Source organism: Seriola lalandi, unplaced genomic scaffold, assembly GCF_002814215.2.
Source record: "Seriola lalandi dorsalis isolate HSWRI2012SDOR001 ecotype SW California unplaced genomic scaffold, Sedor1 jcf7180002054584, whole genome shotgun sequence".
NCBI classification, from domain to species: domain Eukaryota; kingdom Metazoa; phylum Chordata; class Actinopteri; order Carangiformes; family Carangidae; genus Seriola; species Seriola lalandi.
In genome coordinates, this window is record NW_019525137.1 from 644767 (window position 1) to 668616 (window position 23850).

At 41.9% G+C, this 23850-nt stretch overlaps 1 protein-coding gene across 2 annotated transcripts in view; it reads right to left on the reverse strand.

Annotated features, from left to right (window-relative positions):
- Positions 1-23850, reverse strand: part of scube1 (signal peptide, CUB domain, EGF-like 1) — a 109588-nt gene that overhangs the window by 43579 nt on the left and 42159 nt on the right. For both annotated transcript variants that reach the window (XM_023418749.2, XM_023418748.2), the window contains exons 5-6: positions 8071-8199; positions 5804-5920 (exon numbers count right to left, since the gene is read on the reverse strand). In XM_023418749.2, the coding sequence (XP_023274517.1) occupies positions 5804-5920; positions 8071-8199 (246 nt within the window). The remainder of the gene's footprint in view (positions 1-5803; positions 5921-8070; positions 8200-23850) is intronic.

A 23850-nucleotide genomic window follows, 5' to 3' on the forward strand; every position in this document is an offset into this window, starting at 1 on the left:
GGGGAGGTGGGGGGAGGGGGAGGAGGAGGTGAAAGGGGGTAGGGGTGGTAAGGGGGGCGATGGTTGTAGAAGGGGGCGAGATGGCTGTTAGGATGGTGTATGTGTGCTGTGGTGGTGGGGATAGCGGGTTTGGTGATGGGGCTGGGAGAGGGAAACTGCCTTTCTCTGGTCTGAGTCATTACAGCCTGAATGAGAATCTCTCTGTGAATGGATGCTGTAGGACTGGCCTTTGATGTACACACTCCTCTGGGGTGGTGGGTGTTGAGGGGTGGGGGGGTGGATATTGGGGTAATTAACATCCATTCCTTTCCCCTACCCTGTCCCTCCACCATTTTTCTCTCTCTCCTCTCATGCTCTTCATGGACAAAGTGGAGGACTCTCTGAAGGACACTCAGGGATGAATGGAGGCTTTCTGGTGAAATGTGGCCGTGTGAATGTGTGTGTGTGAAATTGTTGAGTCGAGAGCCTGTGCATACCAGTTTGCGCGCTTTAGAGCATCTGCCTGCTCGAGCGTGTGAAAAAATCTGTCATAGAGGGAGATAAAATGTGTGTGTGTGTGAGAGAGAGAGAGAGAGAGGTTGACGCGTGAGACAGGTTGAGAAGAGGTGGGAAGAGAGGAGTCCCAGCCATTCACTCCTAAAGAGTCTATGGGACGAAGCAGCGATCGGAGGCCCACAGAGAGGGGAGTGTTTTAGAGAGCCAGACCTACACAGGATGACGGGCAGGGGGGGTTAAACCACTCTATACTACTACAGCTAGGAGGAGAATGGTAAAATGCACTGGGAGGACACAGAAGGACCAGGGTTGGCAAAAACAACAACAGCAATAATAATGTTCTTCAATTCAAAAAAGAAAAATGAAAGGGAAAAAAAAGAAAACAGATAAAGGAAACCGTACAAATGCAGTGCAGGCTCTCCCATGCAGCAGGGCAGGCAGACGAGCAGACAGACAGAAGGACTGGTGTGGCAGACAGGTGGACGACGTGTGAGAGGACACATGCAGCAGGAGGGCAAGTTATGAGAGTGAAGGAGGTCGAGCAGTGAGAGTCCCTGCCTCTCTATCAGGGTGTGTGGCACAAGGACAGAGGTGGTGGGTGGGGATGATGAGGCATGGAGGTCATTTTGGTGTAGGTGGGTTTTTTGGTTTTGGCGAGCTGGTTGCGTTTTGTCTGGGTGCTGTGAGGAGGATGAGGATGAGGAGGTAGTGAGAGAGCTGGAGGAGGAGGAGGAGGAGGAGGACGTTAGGTTTGCTTTCGTGGGAACTTCACCTAAGATCAGGCTGCAATTGAGATGTCTGCTTTTAACCCCCACCCGCCCAACCCCACCCCAAACACACACACACACACACACACCCACACACAATCACTCGTTCCTCTTGTGCACTGAGGATTGTTTCTTATTTCCACCTGATTTGGTTTTAACATTGATGCTCAGACAAGACAGGCAATCAGGTACTATCACCAGAAAGCAGGAAGAGGAGGAGGGAGGAGGAAGGGGGAGCAGAGGGGCAGCACTATATAGAAAGGGTAAGAAGGGGTTGGGGGGCATTAAAGGTTGGCCCACAGAGCAGCTGGGAGTCTTGGACCACAGACACAGGGGTCCTTTCTCTCGCCAAGAGAGACGGAGAGAGAGAGAGACAGAGAGAGAGAGAGAGGACACGAGACATTAGGAAAAGAGGGAGAGTTCCCGCTCGCTCGCTCGCATTCGATTTCCTCTTCACAGCTTTTTCTTGATGGCATGTTTCGCTTCTTCAAAGCAGCTGAAAAGAAAAAGGTTATCACCAGTGAAAACCTGGAGCTGCTGGACAGCAGGTCAGCAGTCTGCTCCGGAGAGGGAGGGAGGGAGGGAGGGAGGGAGGTGTTTCCAGTGTTCCAATACACATCAACATGACATCAGATAACTGTGTGTCAGTGTGTGCGATCAACAGCACTGACATCATGTCTGTCATTTCACAGTTAGTTCACATTAGCTGGGCAGGTGGTTATAATCTCACCAGGAAACATGTAACAACATGTTAACTCACACTTCAACATGGAAAACTTCATGTTTTTATTTGGTTCCTTCAGATTTTCAGTGGCCAATTACAAATGAACCAGAACCTGTAAACAAAAGTCACAGGGACTCCCACTCAGCTCATTAAGTAGACAGGGATTTGGTGACCTGTCGTCCTGCCAGGTTACAGATTGGCAGCGAAGCCAAAACACACTGAATCCAAATTCTGAACTAAGTGATTGCTGCTTCAGGGATTTCTACTGGAATGAACTGTTGTGATCGCTAGCTAAATAAGACGTCTGTCCACACTGTGGTTTGGTCTGACTTCATTATGTTATGCTAAACTCTCTGAGTCTGAGAAACTGTTGGTTATTCTGGGAACTTCACTGCAATGGATTTGGATGGAGACCTTCCTTTTTTAAGTGTTTTAGTGCCACCTGAATCCAAAGGCCACACCAAACTGAAGAAGAGCTGGTCCTTCACACTTCTTACATACTTTATACCACTTTATACTACATACCATTGTATTGTTGCACCAGCATTTTACACACGCCAGAATAACCAGATTCTAGGGCTGCCCCCAACCAAAGATTTTCCTGGTCAGTAGTTGTTAGTTCAAGCCATCAGTCAACTAATCATCACATGTTATCATATCAATTCAAATAGTTACATTTGTGTTATTGAGGGGCATTAGAAAATGATTTGAGTCCAGAGACAAATTTTTAGTGGTAGAAGTAACACTGAGGTACATTACAAAGAAATACAAAACTGTAATAATGAGCCTTTAGAATATAAATCTTTAGGATGGAAATAATTACTTTTTATATCAGGCTGCAACAGGACAAATTCATGGAAATATGGGAAAGATGGATAAGGTACATAACACCTGTGTGTCCATCATTTGTATGATGTCTTTTTTTCTCCAAATGTCTTCTTTTTCTTGTATTTCTTGTATTTACTTATTTATTTTTTTGTAGTTTATTTAATTTTTTTTTCTTCTTGTTGGATGCCTGTAATTTAATTTGCTTCACTGGTCCTAAATAATTTCATTATTATCTATTTTGAATTATTGGATTCATTATTTTTGTTCGTAACTGAGTTTCATAGAAAGCTTTAAATCGATCATGAGGTAATACAATAATAAAATAATATAAATTTCATAAGCACACACATGAAGCAAGCTACTAACAACACCAGCAGTGTTAATGATCCTGGATGTGTTGGAGCAACCAGCAAGAATGTAAAGAGTGCGCGGCCATGCTAAGTGGCTAACGTTAGCCTACTTACATGTTTGACCTGCTGGAGCACATATTAGCACATTGCTAGCACCTAGGAAGAGACTAACTGAGCCAGTGAAGAAGAAAAAATACTACTTTCAATCACAATGGCTAACGCAGCACTGTCATGTCACAGTTTAACTTGCACACTTTCAAAAAAAGGACTCCGGACTGCAACTATTGAGCCCTGAAAATGTTGGTTTACTCAACTCCACAACATGCCTTATCTTTTCATGGAAGGCTGTATCCTCCATCCCACTGTGTAAACTCCAACTGCTGTCAGTGGAAGTGCTGATGATGGAAGGGGCTGTGTTTAGAGCAGAAACTCACTAACTAGTCTAAACTGGATTAAGTACTCATCTTGTTTTTTTTTTTTTTAATCCAGATGTGTTTAGCTTTTTATTTTTAGCTATAAAAACATTACTGAGGTCCAGAACTCAGTGACCTCATAGCTGGCTACAGGCATGGTTGTTTCAAAATTTGAGGCAGAGTGTCCCCTTAGAGTTGAGTTATTATTTCATTACTAAAAATGCCCAGTTGGTGAACCCAAGATCTCAGTTACATTACTGTCTAATAACCACAGGGACCAGCTGTGTAACCGATGTCTGTCTGTGACTGAATGACTGACTGAGTGACAGAGGGTCGCAACTTCCTGTGGAGTTTGATTTTTTTCTTTTTCCCTGCGACCAACAGCCAATCAAAACCTGGTCTAAGGCTGGCTGTTAGGGGGCAGCCCTGTGAGAGCCACTATAGTGCTAACACATTAGTTGTTATTAACAGAGCTGACTCTTGCTATTACCTGAGCTCTGAACATAATAAATACATTTTTTTTTATAAATTGTGCACACAATTTATTAACTCATTCCCTCAAATTTTTTCAACATTTTCCCAAAGATAACAGGATTAAAGTGTTTCATCTACATACATCAACATAAAACTGTTAAACCCACTTTGTTTATTGTGTACTGCTTCACACAGAAACATGTGTAGCTTTCAGTCAAAGGAAAACAGTGTAGCATCAAACCTGTGTGAGACAGAGTTGAGGTGCTAAATCCCCTTAGTCTGATTAAACAAATTCAATTATGAGAGGTCATTTCAGTTCACACTTCTATAATAACTGAATGAGAGAATTTTAAGGAATAAAATCGAGTAATTTGAGGACACTAGTTTGATTAATTTGACAATATAATTTAAAGAAATTGGGGGTATGGATGATTATCATATCAATCAGAACATAAAACATTTTTAATGAGACAATATCTTTTCTGCACAATCATTATTAATTCAAGGGTACAAATTACACATTTGTGTGCACAAATTATCAGTATATTAATACCTGTGTGCTCCACAGAGTTATGAACAACTCCACTTACCTGGATCACCTGATTCATCCTCTACTGATGAGACAAACAACAAGATGACAAATATAACCGGTTTAAGCCCGCGGTTATTACTGGAAATCAAAGAGTAATTCAACAGTAAACAGTAATTACTGTCATTAACCAGTCAACACTGGTCTCCATATCCTTTATGGCGACAGAATTAACCTCTCAAGTGTGTGTGTTCATCAGCAACCATTAACATGAAAGGTGAGTGATGATACAACAGTTTTCAAACATTAGGTTCTGACTCTTACAGTAAAGTTTACACTGACAAAACATCCGTCCGGTGACTTATTTTATATCCTTTCATTACCTTACCAATGTTAGGCCTATGCTAACAACACATTGAATAAGTAAAAGTTTTTTCTCTTGTTTCTGACTGTTAATTATAGCGCCATTTCATGGGAAGTATTAGTACATCATTTCCAGTTTCACATCTCTGCCTCATTGCAGCTCGCAGCAAACTGAGCAAAGACATAAGGTAGCAGATAATGATGAATAGGCCACGCCGACATACACCATTCAATATGTCACCTCAGATTTTGGTTAATACTTGCCCTCAAATCATTTTCACCAAATCTGATGAGATTCTCTCCACTAGGTTTTGAAGTGCATTTTTTTGGTATTTGTGGTGCCCCCTATGGGTTGAACTCAGAATGCTTTTGTAGGCCTATTCCCAAACTCCCAAAAAAATATCTACAAAGATTTTTGATGATTGCACAAATCGTTGATAAATTATGGCCAATGTCCTGCTAAGCCCCTTGTGAAGTTGATTGGTCAATATCTTTAAAACTAAATAAGAAATCAACAAACTTTTAACACTTTTGATGAGTTTGGTCCAATGATGATCTAGAGAAAATTTGATAGAAATTAGACCTATGGTAAAGAAATGTCAAAAAGTGTTTTTCAAAGATTTCAACATGGTGGAAAAACCATCATGGCCGACTCTTATGGTCCAAGAGCCTTGTTATAGAGCACATGGAGCTAGACTTGTGTGAACAACTTCAAGTCAACCAGACATTCTGACATATTGTCAGAGTGGATGGACTGATTGTGCTTAAGTGCTGTTTCACATATCATAGAACAGATGTTACAGTCAAACAGCTGTGACAGCTTCAGGGTCTGTGTGGGAGCCATCACGGCCTTCACTTACCGATGCAGGTCTTGCTGTCTGAGTGCAGGGCGTATTTCTGATGGCAGCCACACACTGGTCCCGTGTCTGTGTCGTCACATGTGTGCTGACAACCCCCATTTCCATAGTTACACGTCACTAAAGAAAACAAAACATTTAAGTCTTACTCCTGGTTTGTACAGTATGTTTAACACAAGGCTCCAGATGTTTCTATTAACAACTAATTATTTAGCTACTATAATGACATAGGAAGACGGAAGTCACAGAGGGAAATTTGAAATGTTGATATAGGGCTTGACTTGACAGGTAGGTCATAAAAAGATGAAGAGAGAGGAAGGGGGAGGAGAAAAGACAGAGTGAGAGATGATGATTTGGATTACCAGAAAAACGAGAAAAAGCAACCGTCTCCTAGAAATTACATTTCTATAAAACTGAACTGCACCAGCAAATATGTTTGGTAGTAAACGTGATCTACAGCTGGATTATGTTCAGAGGTGAATGAAGCACTTCATTTAATAACAGCAGCAGAGTCATGACCAGGTGGTTTGGGTGAGCAGAGGATGAGCAAAGTTCACCACCATCACACCAGAGACCAGGTTCACATCCACAGTCCTGCCTGTGGTTTAGACAACAAAAGCTCTTTGGTTGAGGTCATGTATTTGACAAATCTCTAATATGTAATGCAAAATGTTCACAGACATATAGTTTCCACTAAAATATCTGACCTTGCTGAACAATATCCTACAATCTCCACTTGGTAAAAAACAGTTTCATGGACGCTCACAGATCCTAGTTCAATGATTTCAGGACGCAAAGACAGGTAGGTGCAATGCAAATGTGAACACACTCATGCACTCAAAACAGCAGGTATGCATATAGATGAATGCCAATTGAGAAACAGGAAGTGACTAAATACACAAGGCAGAGCGAGGCAACAATCACCAAGGTGGGAAACAAAACCACCAACAGACACACAAAGTAAGGAATTTCAAAATAAAAAAGACCCTTCAGAACCAACCTAAACCGCCATCTTTATCTAAACTGAACCAAAGAGCTGTTGTTGTCTAAACCACATGCAGGACTGTGGGTGTCTCTGGTGTGACGGTCGTACATCCTCCATCCATCTCCATCACCTCCTGCCAACTCTACTGCTGTTTTTAAATGTAGCGCTTCATTTATTCAAAAGATGCACTGCACCCAAACATAAACCAGCTGGATATTAGGTTCAGTACAGAATGGATTTGCTGTTGCAGTTCAGTTCAATAGAAATGTAGTTTCTGGTAGACTTGGTTGAAGCAGTGATAGGTTTTAACACTCCTTAAAATTACAATGACTATGAAAGACAGTTGAGATCCTAATTTGCCTTCACATCTGTCAAAGACGGAAAGTAAGCATAATGACGTTTTTGGAGCTTTTATAGACGTTGTAGTTCCCTGACCTGGGAACTTTGCATTATTTGGTAACTCTAAGATAGAAAAGAAGAGAAGAGAGAGAGGAAAAGGAAGGAGAGAGGTGAAGATGGAAAGAGACGGAGAGGACATAACAGACATAACTGTCGTCTCTTTCATCACTGGTTTACTACCGTCCTGCGCTGCCATGCTCAACAGGCCGGCATAGCACTGAGTCCCTCGCTGCTAATGAAATATTACCAGAGCGGGGTGGGTTGGGGGTGGGGGGCATTGGAGCCTTTCACAGTCTGTACACTCTCCCTGTCTGAGAGGAGAATAAGATATGTTGCCAAACAAAGTGTAACTGAAAGCTTATTTTTCCCTCTCAAAGACAGCAGCCCCTAAATTCCATGGCTGCAGGCACTCAATATGAGGAGTGAAACAGGGATGGATCGGTGAGGTGGAGGGGGGGTTGGGGGGTTGGGGGGTTGGAGACATGAATTCTCTCTACTGAATCCTTCAGCACCTTCATCAGGGTCTGAAACGCCTCACTGATTTTGGAATTAAATGTCCACCCTCGTGTTTTATCGCTGAAGGCCCACTGGAACTTGTCCATCATTGCTATTACAGATGTTTATCACAGGAACAGTTTAGATCCTTCATCACAACAGTAACTCAATAAAACCAAGTCTATAAAACACAGTGTTAATACTCTGCTGCCAGCTGTGAAATCATGTGACCAGTCAGAAAACAACACATCCACATTTAATGGTAATAAATCAGAGACTGAAGGTTGTTCTAAGAACACAGTCACTTGCCAGTGTGTGTGTGTGTGTGTGTGTGTGTGTGTGTGTCAGTGTGGGGATGAGGGGCCACACTCAGGTCAGCTGTGGTACGTACATGTACAGTCCTTCTGGTTTTTGGCCAGCTCGAAGCCAGGGCGGCACTCGCACGACACGCCTCCTTTGCCCGGAGCCTCTCTGCAGATGTGGGCGCAGCCGTGGTCCTTGTTCATGCAGTTCATCCCGTCTGAGAAGGGGACAGAGACAGAGGGACAATAATTACACTGTGATGAACGACTGTACGGAGGAGAAGTCGGCTGACTAGTCATCATCTGCACTGGCACACGTCAGAGCACAAATATTCAAAAGTAAATATTCAACCTCAGGGTTCATTTATTAAAATCTGAAATAATCATCTTCATCAGGACTGTGGGGGTGAGGTTTGATTTGATTGACAGGGACCAACCGACCAAATTCTCTGTGCATACGTAGTCCCGCCCATATCAAACCAGCGAGGAGAGCTCAGACGTAAACACAGAGCCGTCATGTGAAATGACCAAAGAGAAAACAGTGTGTTCATGTAGGAAACTGTCAGTCACAGTAAAAGGCTGATTTAACATCTTCCTCTTCCTCAAGTAGCAACATAACCAGAATCACACTGACTTTACTTTGTCCTACGTGGACGATGAATGGAATCTAAAGGCAAACTTCACTCTGGCTGTAGTGATGTCAGCGGCAGTCGGTTGGTCCACCACTCAAAAACAGTTCAATGTTTCCATGAGATTTAGTGCAGATGTTCACAGTTCTCAGAAAATGATGTCTGACTGACTTCAGTCTTCCTCTGACTTCACATCATCAGTTGAGAAACCACTAAGTCTTATTTCATCTTTTGAACAGTTGTACTTGACTTCCACATGACCAAACTACAAAACTGACTGTACTGGAAACACACACAGTTTCTGTTTCAAAAGCAAAGTCAGATCATTTACTACTGAACAAGTCGTTGGTACTCCTACTGTTCAGTGGGATTGACAGAGACAGTACAACCCTTTTATTTCTTTGACTGTGTAAATCTGACGTTTGATCACAGAATAAAGTCTGACTGTTGCGTCCCGTTCTGCCTCCTAGGTCATGTTTTCTGTTTTTTTTTCTCTCTGTTTGTTATCATTTCCTGTTTTAACCTTTCCCTCTCGTTTCAGATTTACACTTGCTGCCGATGTGTGTTTCGGGCTCCTGTGATTGTTGACCCCGAACCTAATGTGTTGCACCTGTGTCTAATTGTCTTCCCCTCCTGGTGTATTTAGCTGCGTGCTCCCCGTCTTCTGTGCCAGTTCGTCTTTATTCTTTGTGACAAGTGTTCTAGCAGTTCTCCTCCTGTAGCCTTTAGTGTGTTGTTGACCAGTGTTTTCTTAGAGTTAGCTTCACCCTGTTCTGTCTTAAGTGAAGACCCTGCCTCTGATTCCTGTGTTGTGTCATGCATTTGAGTCCTCACCCAGTCGTTCTGACACTTACAGGTAAAATGTTAAAACTTTACATGTAAGCTGCTTCTGCTGGTGAGCTGAGGAGGGAATAACACAGTGTCATAATCGCAGGTAAGGTGTACTGAAGTATTAATATTACATAAGTATAACACATAAGTATGTTTTATAATGTTTGTATGAGTGAATATTCATTAGAACAAAAAATACATATAGATAAGACAAATTAAACTACAGAGGTTGAGAGGAAACGTTGTGGTGTAAAACCCCATCATGATAATTTGGGACTGTGTGAACTTTCACTATAACACCTACAATCAGTTCAGAGGACTTCCTCTCAGCTAGAGTAACCACTAACAGTGGGTCGGCCATGGTAAAAGAGGAAAACAGTAGAAGAGTTGGTCTCTGTCCAACTATCTTCTTCTTCTTCAGCACCTTGATTTCTAACTGTCGTTCTCAGCTGTCACTGACTCATCCTCGTCAGCACTGACACGGCTGGACATCCTGCCTCCTCATCCTGCCTCCTCCTGCTAGTCCCCTACACTAACCATGAACCAACCACTGGAAACTATTGAAAACTATGGCAGGACTGCTGTTAACCCTTTATGTCAAGTCTACATCCAGCTGAACTGTGATGTGTAGAAGAAAATCCTTGGTCCAATGAACATTATAAATCCTGCACTGCCAACGCTACGGCAACAAAATACATTCATATATCTAAAACTCATTCTGTCTCACTTTTATCATTTGCACAATGTATGTTTAAAGCCCCAGCACTCCCAGCATTTAGGTATTAAATTATGATAGTCCATTACTATGTTTATTTCATCTATTTAATGAGTGTATAGAGAGTATGTGCTCTCTGAATGTTTTCTGATATAGTGGTCTAAAGGCTCTGCGAGTGAGGATGATCTCTGAAGGACCATCAGAACAAAGACCTACAGGAACAGCTAATACATATGGAAGTAACATAAAAGCACAAGGCAAGACATGTCATTGTAATCATCAAAAAAGCTCTTTGCCTGATAGTTGATAGTACGACCCAGCAGATAGTCCCCAATCCCCAAAAGCTGCTAATTATAACCACATTTAAAAGGAAAGAAACAATGTCAGTGATAAACGTTCCTCCTCGGGGTTTGTACTGTGAAGCACTCACCACATTACATCTAGACTCACGGTTCAAAGACACACCCCTTCTCTGGTCCCCATGATGAATAATGTCCCTTCATGGGGCCCAAGAGCGCTTCAAGTACCTCATTAGGGTGCCAGAGAGTCCCCTTCACAAAATGTCCTTTCTTAAACTTTGCCATTCTGTCCGTCCACTCTCGACAGGACCACTCCATCAAAGTCCAAAATCAAAGGAGCCAGATCTTTAAAGGAAACTGTGCCTTTACATGATCAACCAGAGATCAAACCCTGTTCTACATTATATAAGTCAGACAATGTATTTAACATTACATGTGGGCAGGTACTGGTGCACAGTCAAATTTAGAGCCTGTACAGTCCAGAAAATTACGACACAACAAAACCAGGGAGTAAAAAAAACTTTCACCAGTTGCCAAAGCTCTGACCCTGTTTGAAAACTAAACTCATAAGAAAGCAGTGTATCTACAATCAATTCAAACCTGGGAGAAGTCAAATAAACGGAGGCAGAGGGAGAGGTACGGACACAGGCCCGGCACTCAGCACAACTGAGCCTAAAAAAGCAAACAGAACGGCGGCCACAAACCGTGGCCTCTCAACATGTCCGATGTGACAAGGCGGCAAGGCAGAGAGGCAGAGCCTGCAGCTTGCTGACACGTACGCCTGTCAGGCCTGGATAACCCCCATGGGTCCCTAGATACATATTCATCCAGATCTGATGTCGAGTCGTGTTTAGCTCAATGTCAGCGCTGACCTGCCGATCCACAGACACAGAAATGAAGCAACACACTTAAAACATACGGCTCCTGTTCACAGAAATCTGAAAGTAATATGTGAGATTATACTTTCTATAACTGCTCCTCCAAGCAATGATCATTTTGTAGGGTATACGTTACGCAACAGTCTGACCCGGGTTTAATCTGTTTCAATAAGGCGACTGCTTCTACCAACAAGAAACACATGAAACCCAAGTAAAGGCACTTCTGTGGTGTTGGAGTACTTCAGGTTTGAGACGACACACTCACGCCACAGACAAAACATCAATTGAAAGTAACGGACGTCATGATGCATAACCTCGATAAAGACACAGTAACCAAAGGCTGTTTCAGAAAGTCCTCTGAACGCTGGATTAAAGACATGTAATTCCCTCCGGCACATGCTTCAGTCAAGAGGTCGTCCCAGAACTGTGTGTGTGAGTATTTCACCACAACATCTGTTTTGTGGTCCAACAGGATGATCGAGCTGGCCCCTCAGTCTCACCGTACACTTTATAAACGATGCCTGCAGACAGCTGCTGTCCTGTTGACCACACAGGCAGTACCTGCATCACCACTGATAATGCATCAGAGCTAACTCAATCAATGGATCAGGTGATTGTTAAGTGTAGGTCTCTCTGTTGTCTTCAGTGTTCTGTCTTTCTAGATGTACTAAATAAAATCGATGATAATTGAATAGTTGTTATTGCTGTTATTTCATTATCAGTCTGAAAAATGTCTTAAACAATTAATGTTTTCCCTCATGATTTTTTATTTTTTTATTTTAGAAAATGATGTGAAAGTTGACGCAATACTAAATTACGCGAGAGGACTTTGTAAACAGTTGGTTGACCAATTTTTCGCACAGTTGCAGAAAGATGGCCGCGCAACGAGAATTAAATCTGCCGGAGCACAGAGGAGGATTGGAGGGAGCTGGAGCAGAGAAAAAGGCTTTGTCTCAGGTTCTGTCACCTGGCCTCCACTTGTCAGGACACACAGGTCCTCAAATCCATCCACAATGCACTGCGTCCTCTCCCGGAGCTTACAGACGCCCTCCCTGGTGAAAGCGTATGTACTGTAGGTATGTCACCTGAAGCCAGATCTTCATCTCCTGAGAAGATCAACATAGATACACAGATCTCACTAAGGAACTCTAAGTGAAGAGCTCTTGGCTCTATTGAGGATAAATTCAGACTCAGCCACAGGAGTTTCTGAACATTGTTTTACTCCTTTATCCAAGATTGAAGATAATCTACATGAGCACAGACATGTCATACATCAAAGGGAGAGTGGAGACAGGAACAGGCAGCAACAAAGTTGACTTGTCTTGTTTTTATGTGCAGTTTAGTGAAAACAAGATGCCACATGCAAAATCAGTTATTGTATTTTGATGGAGGACTCGCGTCAGCACCACAGACTTTGCGCTATAAAGCTCCTGCAGTTGGAGGATGCCACAGAAGCTGAGCTGAACAGCCACCTGAAGACCCCCCCCCATCATCGAGAGGAAGACCTCTTGCCCTGGTGGAAGGTACCAATGTTAACTTTCCGATGTTGAGCAAACTGCTTCACAAACGCCTGTGCATACACATACCATTAAGGCTTAGTCCTAACCGGGTTCGAATCCCTCTTTCTCTCTCCCTGACCTTCCTGTCTCTCTCTCACTGTGACGATGTGGATACATTAATCTTTCTGAAAAGAAATTAGAATAGGTTGAAAGTATCAGTAATTTTTATTTTATTATTATATAATTTATTGCTTATCTATTTGATAACCTTCTGAAACACATTAAGTCTTGACAGCAGATTTCAACAACATCAGTAATACCTAAATGACTTAAAATTGTTCTTTTTGTTTTTTTTAAGAAATGCATCATCCAATTAGAAATGATGTCCCAAGATTGTCACTGGGTCACAGGTTTACAATGATGTCTTTATGTTAACAAGTTCAATTCACAATAAATTCGAATGAATTTTTTTCATGTCTTTTTTTCACTGAGGTATGTATAGAAATGTGAGTGTTGGAACATTACGGTTACACCTCTACTAGATAGTAAAGTTGGGACATTGCATGATCAATCAATCAATAATCACTTTGCAAAGAGTTCATTTACTGCTGTGAACATTCTGCACTTTGTGGCATGATGTTAAAATGGCAGTGGCTGTCTGGAATGAAGTGAAATAAATCCATAAACTGACAATATGATGCGAAAAATTGTCGACTGTAATATAACTTCCATTTGATTTGAATGGTCATAGCTGTGAAGGTGCAAACAGTCTTCACAGTGAAAGTGGAGTGTGTCACTCCTGACTGCAGGTCTTCAGTGAGCAGTGAAAAGGCAGAGAGGAGGTTGACGTTTCTTCTTTCCAGCTCAGTGTGCAGCTTTGTTTAGACTGGGGAGGTCAGCAGGTTTACAACTACTGAAGCTCCTCACTGAGAGCCCCAGCAGGTCCAGATAAAACACTGAGACACGTCTTCATGGCCCAGTAAGAGCCCCCAGGACACAGTCTGTCTCACACAGTCTCTCCTCTGTCTCTTTTATTATCCTACGTCTGTCTTTCTCTTTCACTCTCCCTGCCTTTCTTTATCCACCTCTCCACACATATCTCTCTCGCTCTCTCAGGAGCTCTGACTCCAGATGAGGTCCAAGCATATCACAGCCATGTTATTACAACCTGACTCTTGCAGTGTTACACCCCAAAGCCCCAAAAGTCTGGCTGGCAGAGTGTAATGGAGACAGGAGAAAAAAGGAGGAATGAAGTGAAAGACAGAGACAGATAGAGAGAGCAAAACTGATGAAAGAGGACAGGAATGTGGAAGAGGAAGGTAGAGAGAGAGAGAGAGAGAGAGCGAGACAGAGATGGAGACAGTGTAGGATAATTTAGAGGTCGCTCTCCTCCCTGTTTCCTCTGAGGCTGATGAGGAATGAGGTGATGCTGAACGCCAGTCTTTCAGCCTGATCTCCTCCCCGGGGACAAACACAGATTTCACAGTTTCAGTCAACTGTGAGGTAAAGATGAAGTTAACTTCAACTGAAGATGTTGCAACATCATCTGAAGGAACTATACAAATACTATGAAAAACTATATAAATTAAATCAAATTAAAAAAAGAAAGCCTGCACATCATCATGTTGTCTTCACTTAATCTCTTGCAAAAGCCAGATATTTAAAATGTTCTGGGAGGTTGTTGCCCGTCCTTTGTTTACTTGTTTATCGATTTTGGATTTCAGTTTTTATCAGCACAACAGCAACACTTCCTGGGTTACATCATGCTGACAACCATAAAGCTAATATACATTTAAATGTACTAGTACAACAATGCTATACCCATCAATTTAAAGGTCCATATGTGAGGTTTGGAACTTCTCTTCTGATTGGCTGACTGTTTTCTGAGTGATCCAATAAAAATATAGCAGATTTCAGGTAAACACTCAGAGAAACTCAGAGGATGGTGGGTCCAGGTGGGTGGGGCTTGGGGCGTGGCTGAGGGCGGTGACTGTTTTGTTGTGACATCACAAAGTTAGAGAAATCCTGACAGCTTGTTTTAAGGCTCAGGGGCCGGTTGCACAAAACACCTGAAGTTTTCTACTTAAGTATGATACTACTAGGTTTTATTTCTCCTTAGCTGAGGGAGTTACTGAAGGGTGTTGCAGAGAATCACTTAGGTTTCCTAAGCTAAGAAAAAAAGTTGAGATGAGCATTTGCATCAGTGAAAGAAATGAAACATCTTGACTCTACCTGACCAGAAAGATCATCTGGCATAAAACTGCAACACTTATTCAGCTGCAGAAAGTAGACTGACAGCCGCTCGTATCTGTGATGTAAAATCAATTCCTCATCATTAAGGGTGTCTCCTGGTTGTGAACTCTCTTCTTGGGATCCGTTAATTTTTGTCATTTATCACATTAAACTCAGCTCATTTGTGGTGAAAATAGAGTCAGAGGTAAGTTTTTTTTTTTCCTTACTTTGGTCGCTAAGGTCTTTTGTGTTTTATGCAACTGTTTTTATTTTAAGGAAACCTTAACTCAGACTTCAGACTTAAGGGAAGATCTTAACTTAAGGTGTTTTGTGTAACTGGCCCCAGTTCCCGAATACAAGCTGTGTGCATTTCTCTGTGGACTGAGGCTTTGATACTTTCACAGTATTAATATAGAACCTGGACCTGCTTTATAATCAAACAACACGAGGACATCTACTTTGATACTTAATGGACCTTTAAAACATTTTACTTATCTATGATGAGTTGGGCATTAGTGTGAGTAAGGCTATGTAAATACATAAGTAAGTACTCTGCTCTGATTTGTGTGGCACCAACAGTACCCACAATGCAACTCGTCCACCAGCCGTTCAGTCAGAGAGCTAATGAGGAGCAGGCTACAGAGGTCTAATTCCACAATCCCAGATTTTATTTACTTTTCAGATTTATACCAGTGTTTTCACCTGTGCAGCAGCAGGCCACTCCCACTCCGGATCACCTGCAAACACACGCTGAGGTGGAAGATCTGCTGAATGATACTAGTTACAGTAACAGTAGTTGACACTGTCATGTTTCTGCAGCTATGGACACAGACTCTTGTGTACATGTGTGATCTGTAAGCATTTGCAGGGTTTATTGACCAACCCAGAGACAAGGCACACACACATTGCTTATTATAACAGAGAGAGCGAGAGAAGAAAGACAGGCTGACTGACATCTCTTTGTCCAATAATAAGTGTCCAATAATGTGTGTTTGTATGACCAAGTGCATGCTTGTCTGTCCCCACAAATGTCTGAATTACCAGTGTTTGTACTGTGACTGTATAGTTAAGCACAAAGCCACCCATAAAGAACTCCACTTTAAAGGCCTCTTCTAAATAAACTTTTTAAAAAGCCTCAACATTGAATTCCTCGACATTCAGCGCTCAGCAGTGACAGCAGTGTTTTAATCAGCGTGTTTTCCACATTAACATGTTCTATATGTTGTTGAGTTGAGTTCTTACATTATCCCAAATGTTTCCATCAATTCTCAAACCAGAGAAATCTATGATTTTAATTATGGTAACATTTCATTGGTCGCCTGTCAGTGACATCACATCCTCTGTGACCATGTGTCAGTGTGTTTGTCTGACAGAAGCTCAACATTGACATTTATCTAGTTTCAAGCCACATACACTTTTTACACCTTGGTGGTTTTCACACTATATTTGAACCAGATGAAGGATTTTAGTCGTCGGACGTCTGGATCTGAAGTTATCAGAGAAACAAGCTGAGGAAATGTTAGACAGCTCAGCTCCCAGCTGCTGGAGACGTCCTGTCCTGTGTCGCTGAAGAGCGTTGGTTAATCTCTGATTTTTAATTGTGGGTGTTTTTGTACTGGTTTTAATCTCCTGGTGTGTTTGTTATGGAGAGGAGGACACCTCTGAGGATAATTCAGCTGCTGTCAAAAACATCCTGAACGTCTGTTTCATAAGTTATCAGAGAAACAATCAGAACAAAGGTTAGCATCAATCTCAGCTCCAACTCTTCCCTGACGTCTCTGTCCTCCGTACAGCATCACTGAAACACTGACTTTAAATGTGAATTTGTTATTGTTTAGATTGAGAGAGCCCTAGAGGCAGAAGTTACATACTGTGTGTTTAAAGTTTCTATAAACAGGGAAAATCTGGGTAACTAATCCAAACTAAGATTATCTGGTCATTAATTACAAAAAGCGATTCAATTTCAGGCTTAAATGAATGAAGTGTGATGAAAACTTCCTTTTTTGGGGTTTTGCAGTAAAAAGCTCAGCAGCTCCTTAACTGTCTTCCTCCCCTTCCCTCCAGTTTTCCATCCATGTTCTTGTAAATGCCATTTTAATTGAAATCTGTCAGACGCTGGCTGTGTGTCCCTCACTGCACTGCTCCAACCACAGAACTATAGGTGCTAAGCCATGAATTTCAATGAGAGCTTTTCTTCAACTGGCTGCATTGAACTCCTTTACATAAGGACTGTGCCTTTCCATGAACCCCTCACAATCTCTTCTTTAAACACTAGAGGAAGAGAGCGCCACACACACACACACACACACACACATAGATCCCCCTCCCTCGTTCTTTCTCTTTTTGTATCTCGCTCTAACTTCACACATGACAGCAGCAGGACTGATTTTAACATCCACTCTCATTTTGAGACATGAGAACAACACCCAGCTAAAATACCATCACCATCATCAGAGAATATTTGGAGTGAAACCAGTTGAATTAAAGTACTGAACTGACTCCAGCTCTGCTGACATAAACTGAAACACAACTTGGTGTTTGACTGTGAAACAAAAAAATACTGAATTTATCTTCTGCTTGTGTGTATCCAAAAGAAAAAGGAAAACTCCCAGAGCAACAACAGCAGCAGAACCCCTTTGTGATGAGAAGAAACCCGGGTATATGAGGAATGTGGTCTTAATTTAGAAAAATGCAAACAACCATTAGATGTTAACGAAATGACCTTAACAGTTCTCTCTTCTATTAACAATAACTTGAACTACCTGGAAAAATGCCCTGAAGGTTTTCCCAGGATTTTTAAATTATTACTTCCTCTGAATAACTCACTTTTTCCAGCAGGATTCCTGAGATTTCTGACCATAAATTAAGTTTGGTTTCAAAGACAGAACTGTAGAAAATGAATCATAAAATGACTCTTTTTAGTTTTAATTTGTTCTCTTATATTCTTTACACAATGTGGTAGAGCAGGAAATTAATGACATTACAGTGTAGATTATATTAAGAGCCCATTACTAACCATAAGGAATCATTTGATCATCTGTTTTTTAGTTTTACAACCAAGTGATTATTTGGGATGATTACTGTGTGCAGTGGCTACTGTCACATTCATCCATACCTTTGACAGCTCTGAAGAAGCATCATTTCAGTTTGATTACATTTGACAGGTGAACACTAGGGCTGTCACTTTATGCTCAAAATATGAACATTTGTTCAAACCAAGCATCAACCTCAGAGGCGTGACAAGTGACAAAAACAGGAGTCAATCCCCATAGACTCCCAAGCCTGGTACAAAAAAGAGTTTTGTTCTCTATAGTTAATTCCCTCCATCATGACAACTGTGGGGGCTCTGATAAAAAAAGGAAAATGGAGGTCAGTAGCGAGCAGAGCTGTCCTGAGCCGTCCTTAGTCCTGACAATCACACGCTGTGTTTGAAGTGTTGATCCATAAGAAGATATATTTGTGGTTTTAAGAACCAAAAACCATCTCAGCGTAGGTTCACATCTCCTCTCTCAGGCTTCTCTCTGGAGCTCTAGTAACAACAGGTCAGTGAGCCAATCAGAGGAGAGGAGGCTCTGAGGATCTCTTCTGATTGGCTGAGTGTTTTCTGAGTGATCCAGTAAAAACATGTAAATCAGGTAAATACTCAGACAAACCAAATCCTGCAAGGTTGGGTCCAGGTGAACAAAAAACAAAAACAAAAGAAACAAAAACAATTAGACCTATATTCTATATGTTGTTGAATTGTATTCTTACATTATTCCAAATGTTTCTTGCATTTTTCAAACCAAAGAAATCCATGATTTTAATCAAGGTAACGTTGCATTTGATTTGATCAATGGTATCATAGCCCTTAATGTGTCCAGAAGTCTCAAATTTGATTATTTATTTTTATGATGAATTTTTTTAACATTTTCAACTTATATTTACCCAGATGAAGGATCTTAAGCCTCAGCTCCCAGCTCCCAGTATGATTGTAGAACCTAGACCTGCTTTATAATCAAAGAACACATGGGTGTTTATCTTTATATTATATGGACTTATAAAACAGCTGTGAAAAAGTTTACATTCAATTTCTGGAAGAATGTAATGTTAAAAACTAATGAGAATATAAACTAAAAAAATAACGAACATTCAAATTCACTGGAACAAATTATGAGTTATTTCAAATTTGTTGGAACCCTTTTATTTTTTTTAAACAGGGACAGACACTCAAAAAGTTAATTCCCAGGATTTCACATTCCCCTGGTATCTCCCAATACCTAACCTAGGTCTTCAGTGCCGATCACATGCTGCACGTGCGTGTGCAACTAAACAGTCCAACCAACGAAGCCATAACACTTTTTTAATTATCCTGCCTTTCCGCCCATCCTCACATCAAACTGTCCTTCTCTCCACAGCTGATGCCCTGCTCCCACATTCTGTTTCGAAATGAAACATCACATTAAGAAGCAGTGGCTCTGTTCAGATTCAAGACTTACACTCTGTACTGTAGCTAGTAGATGCAAAGCTCTCAGTCAAACAATATATCAATATGGACTTGAATGAATGATGACTTTCCTGCAGTGTCAGCACTGCAAAAATAACATATCTTTGACAAAGGACTAAGGCAACCGAATGTTCACTGTGATGGATTAGTTATTCCAACAGGTTTCAAGTCCATGCAGGTTGGTTTTCACAGTGCACTGAAATGAAGTGAAATGGTCAGCAGTCATATGAAGTATTCTTAATGAGCTTCAACCTGCAGAATGTCAAGGCAGCAACATTTACATGGAGGCCAAAGAGCAGGAGAAGCAGAGTTCACTGTCGCGTTAACAGAGTCCAGCTGCTAATGTTCAAGAGAGGAAATACTGTTTGATTCACACAGCCCTCATTAACTGGAAGTGTGTGTGTGTGTGTGTGTGTGTGTGTGTGTGTGTGTGTGTGTGTGTGTGTGTGTGTGCACTGGAGGTTTACTTCATCCAGTGGTTTCAGGAACTACTCAGACCCCTTCACTTCTTCACTTCACTGTTATAGATTTAATTTCAAAAGGATAAAATTTCCATTTTGCTCTCTCTTGCGCTCTTTTAAGTCAGTACCTGCTTTGTAGAAGCCTGTTGGCAGATTCAAGTCTTCTTGGTCTGTATTAGCTTTTCACACCTTGATGTGGTCAGCTGATCTCAGTCTTCCTGACAGATCCTCTTAGACCCAGACTTGACAGGAAGTGTTAGTGAACTGTCATCTTCAGGTCTTCAGCTCTCAGGTGTGGTCCACTCAAGGACTGGTCCTGAAGAGACTCCAGTGCTGTCTTCTTCAGGTCATAGTGGAGCTAAAAGGTAAACCATGGCTCCAGTCTCAGGTCTCCTGGACTCTGGATCAGGTTTTCTTCCAAGGACCTCTCTGTGTTTGTCTCATTCATCCTCCATCAGGTCTGATCAGTCTCTCTGTCCCTGCTGCTGAGAACCCCCCACCATAAACACCTGATTGATGCTCGTCCTTCCAGCAGCTTCTCCATCTCTGCAGTGGACTTCTGCAGCTCCTCCCTGACCCAGGTCCTTCTCACCTGGTCCCTCGGTTCATCTGGACAGCAGCTCTAGAAGAGTCCTCACTGAGGTCTCTGTTCTACTGGGAACACTCAGAGCTTTAGACATGGTTTTATACTCTCTACCTGATTTCATCATGGAGGTCTACAGAGAGTTCACTGGACTTCATGTCTTGGTTTTTGTCCTGACCTGCAATGTGAACTGTTCTCTGCTCAGTTCTCCACAGGTGGACTCCAGTCTAGTTGTAGACTCATCTCAAGGATGGTTAAAACAAGCAGGAAGCAGCCAGGTCACTGAGTGTAGATTGATGGATGGCTTTCACTCATTCAGAACATGTACAACACTATAAAGTGAAAAAGCTGAAGAGGTCTGAATGCTTTCTTTGGCTACTGTGTATCTACATGTAGTGTGTGTGTGTGTGTGTGTGTGTGTGTGTGTGTTTTCATTCCACTCCCCATGTTTCCTGTGTTTGCCATTGAGCAGCAGCTACACAGCAGGGCAGCTCCATGTCCTCGTATTAAACATTTCCACTGACCAAAGACAAACTCTGGAGCTAAAAATAGATATCAGGGGAAACAGAACAGAGAAAAAACATGAATCCCACCTTCCACTCACAGGTAAACAACTCCTATTTACCTCAGAGAGAGAGAGAGAGGAAGAGAGAGAGAGAGAGAGAGAGAGAGAGAGAGAGAGAGAGAGAGAGAGAGAGATTGCTCAGTCATAGGAGCTTGTTTTCAAAGTTAAAATCACACGCTGAAATAATGTTTAAACCCAGTAAAATTAAAGAAGTGTGGCTGTTTGGGTAGGAAAGCATCCGTCACTTACAGCCCCCCCACCCCCACCCACATACACACACACACACACACACACACACACACACATATGCTGTGGTGACTCAGTGTGTATGACTCTACGTACTGTATGTGTGATCAGCCTATAACAGAGTATCGTTTTTACAAGGAAAGTTCACGGCGAGGCCTCGCCATACGAAAGCAGGCAGCGTGGAGGTAAACACATTCAGCTTCACAACATTCAAACTGAATCTAGACAGATGCTTGGCAAGGTTTAACACACACATACACACACACACACACACACACACACACACACACACACACACACACACACACACACAACAACCACAAATGTAAAAGCAGGAGAGTCCTTATGATCACACACACACAACAGGATTTTATCATCAGGAGTGAAGTGCACCATCTGGATGTAAAGAATAGGTCTTAACTCATCCAGCTTAACTGTCCCTGGCTACATCTGACTTTTTGATTTGAATTTACACTGAGTGCAACTAACCTGACTGACCAGTCATAGTCATGTCAATACATGCGAAGTGGTGATTGTTGCTAAGCAACACACTTCCCTCCTTCCATGCCAAGCAAAAGGAGAGAAAAATGAATTTGGCTGGTCATGGAAAGAGAAAATGTTAAAGTTGGATTCAGAGTGTAGACACGTTCTGACAGATAAATGTAACAGCACTAAGGCAGCGCCGGAGAGTCAATGACACACAACTAAAAGTTAGAGCAATACACTGCCTCACGGCTGCGTCGTGTGATCTAGAGATTCGGCGTCTTATCTATTTTTCACATGTGACACGTCTCCCAGCAAAAATAGACAGAAAATAGACAGAAAAAAACCTGTTGATGTCATGGTGACATCATAGCAGCAACATCACATAAAACTGACACCTTCCATGATAGTTTCTATGTCTAGACTGAACATGAATATGACACTGAATATAAATATATTTTTAACCATTTCAGCAGCTGCATGTCATTTTCTGTCAAACATAAATCAGAAATTAATTAATAATGAGGAGAAATCCAACATTCCAGTAACCTGTGTCTTCCTGGCATTCGCTCAAACAAAGATTAACCTCTCAGTCAGCTGACTGTCTGAACAGACGTCCAGTGGGTTTGTCAATGATGACTCTTTCTCCTCTTTGCATCCTTTCATTATTTATTCTGTGAACAAGCAGCGCTGCCATCGTTGTTTTTCCTCCTGGTTTGCGTGATCAATATTTTTCCCATTATTGTTACCATAGATACCAGTATGACTTTCCAACGTACACCTGCTCCATACTAGATATAAAAGTTACACCCAGGCTCAACAAATACAATGTTTAAGTCTGAGTGGTTGCTGCTACACTCTGCTCCCCGATCTCAGACATATGTATACAGACATACATGTATATTTCCCTACAAGTCTTTATTGATCCTTCGAAATGATGTGCCTGATAAGAGCTTTGATGATGACTATGGTCTGTTCAGCCTCCTGAAATTGTTCCTGTACACTGTTCCTGTACACTGTACACGAATAAACCTAAAAAAAGACCTTAAATCTGTGGACATTATATCTGAACATCCTCTGTTCAAATCTTGTCTACTGCTAAAATGATAGTGTTGGTTTCTAGACGAGGAACAAATAAACCATGCTGTTAAAAATGTGGCCGCAACAGACGACTGGTTTGTCCAAAGATGGGCATGTACAAAAGTTAGTTAACTAAAAGCTCTACTCTTAGTCTGCCAGCTAACATATGACTCAAAAGTCTTATAAACACGTGTGTGACATTAAACATACAGGAAGCTGATGCTCGGGAGGATTTATCCGAAGAGTCTAAAATCAAGTCTGAATTGTGTCACTGTTTGTCTGAAAAGTCAGTCAGGGACGAGAAGGTGATGATGTTCTGACACGTCTGTGGAAGAAGATTTGATCAAAGTTGTTTCCTTTTCTGTTGTAGGTCAAACTGGCTCAGTGTAAAGGTACAATACACTAAAATATAAGAGATTAAATCTGAGTGTTCCACCTGATGACGTTCTCCTACACACAAACAAACACACACACACACACACACACACACACACACACACACACAGCTCTCAGTGTGTAGGTGTATGACAGGTGAAGTGTTTGCAGCTTTTGATGATGTTTGTAATTGATGATGATAAGAGCCAGGTAGACAGAGCTCCCTGTACTTAGAGCTCCCACAAGCCCCGGGGGCCGTCATTTAAAAGCTCCCCGCTCCTCCAGTATCCTGCTTTGGTTTGTTTAAAGTGAGAATTCCTCCGTCATGAGGAGGATGTGCATGTGGGCGTGCATGTGAGTGTCAGTGTGGGAGTGTTTGTGCATGAATGCATGTTTGTGCATCTGTGTGTGTGTGTGTGTGTGTGTGTGTGTGGGTGGGTGTGTGTGTGCAGCAGCCTCAGCTTCAGTCTGCTTCCTCTCCTTGCACAACTTCAAATAAACACGCAG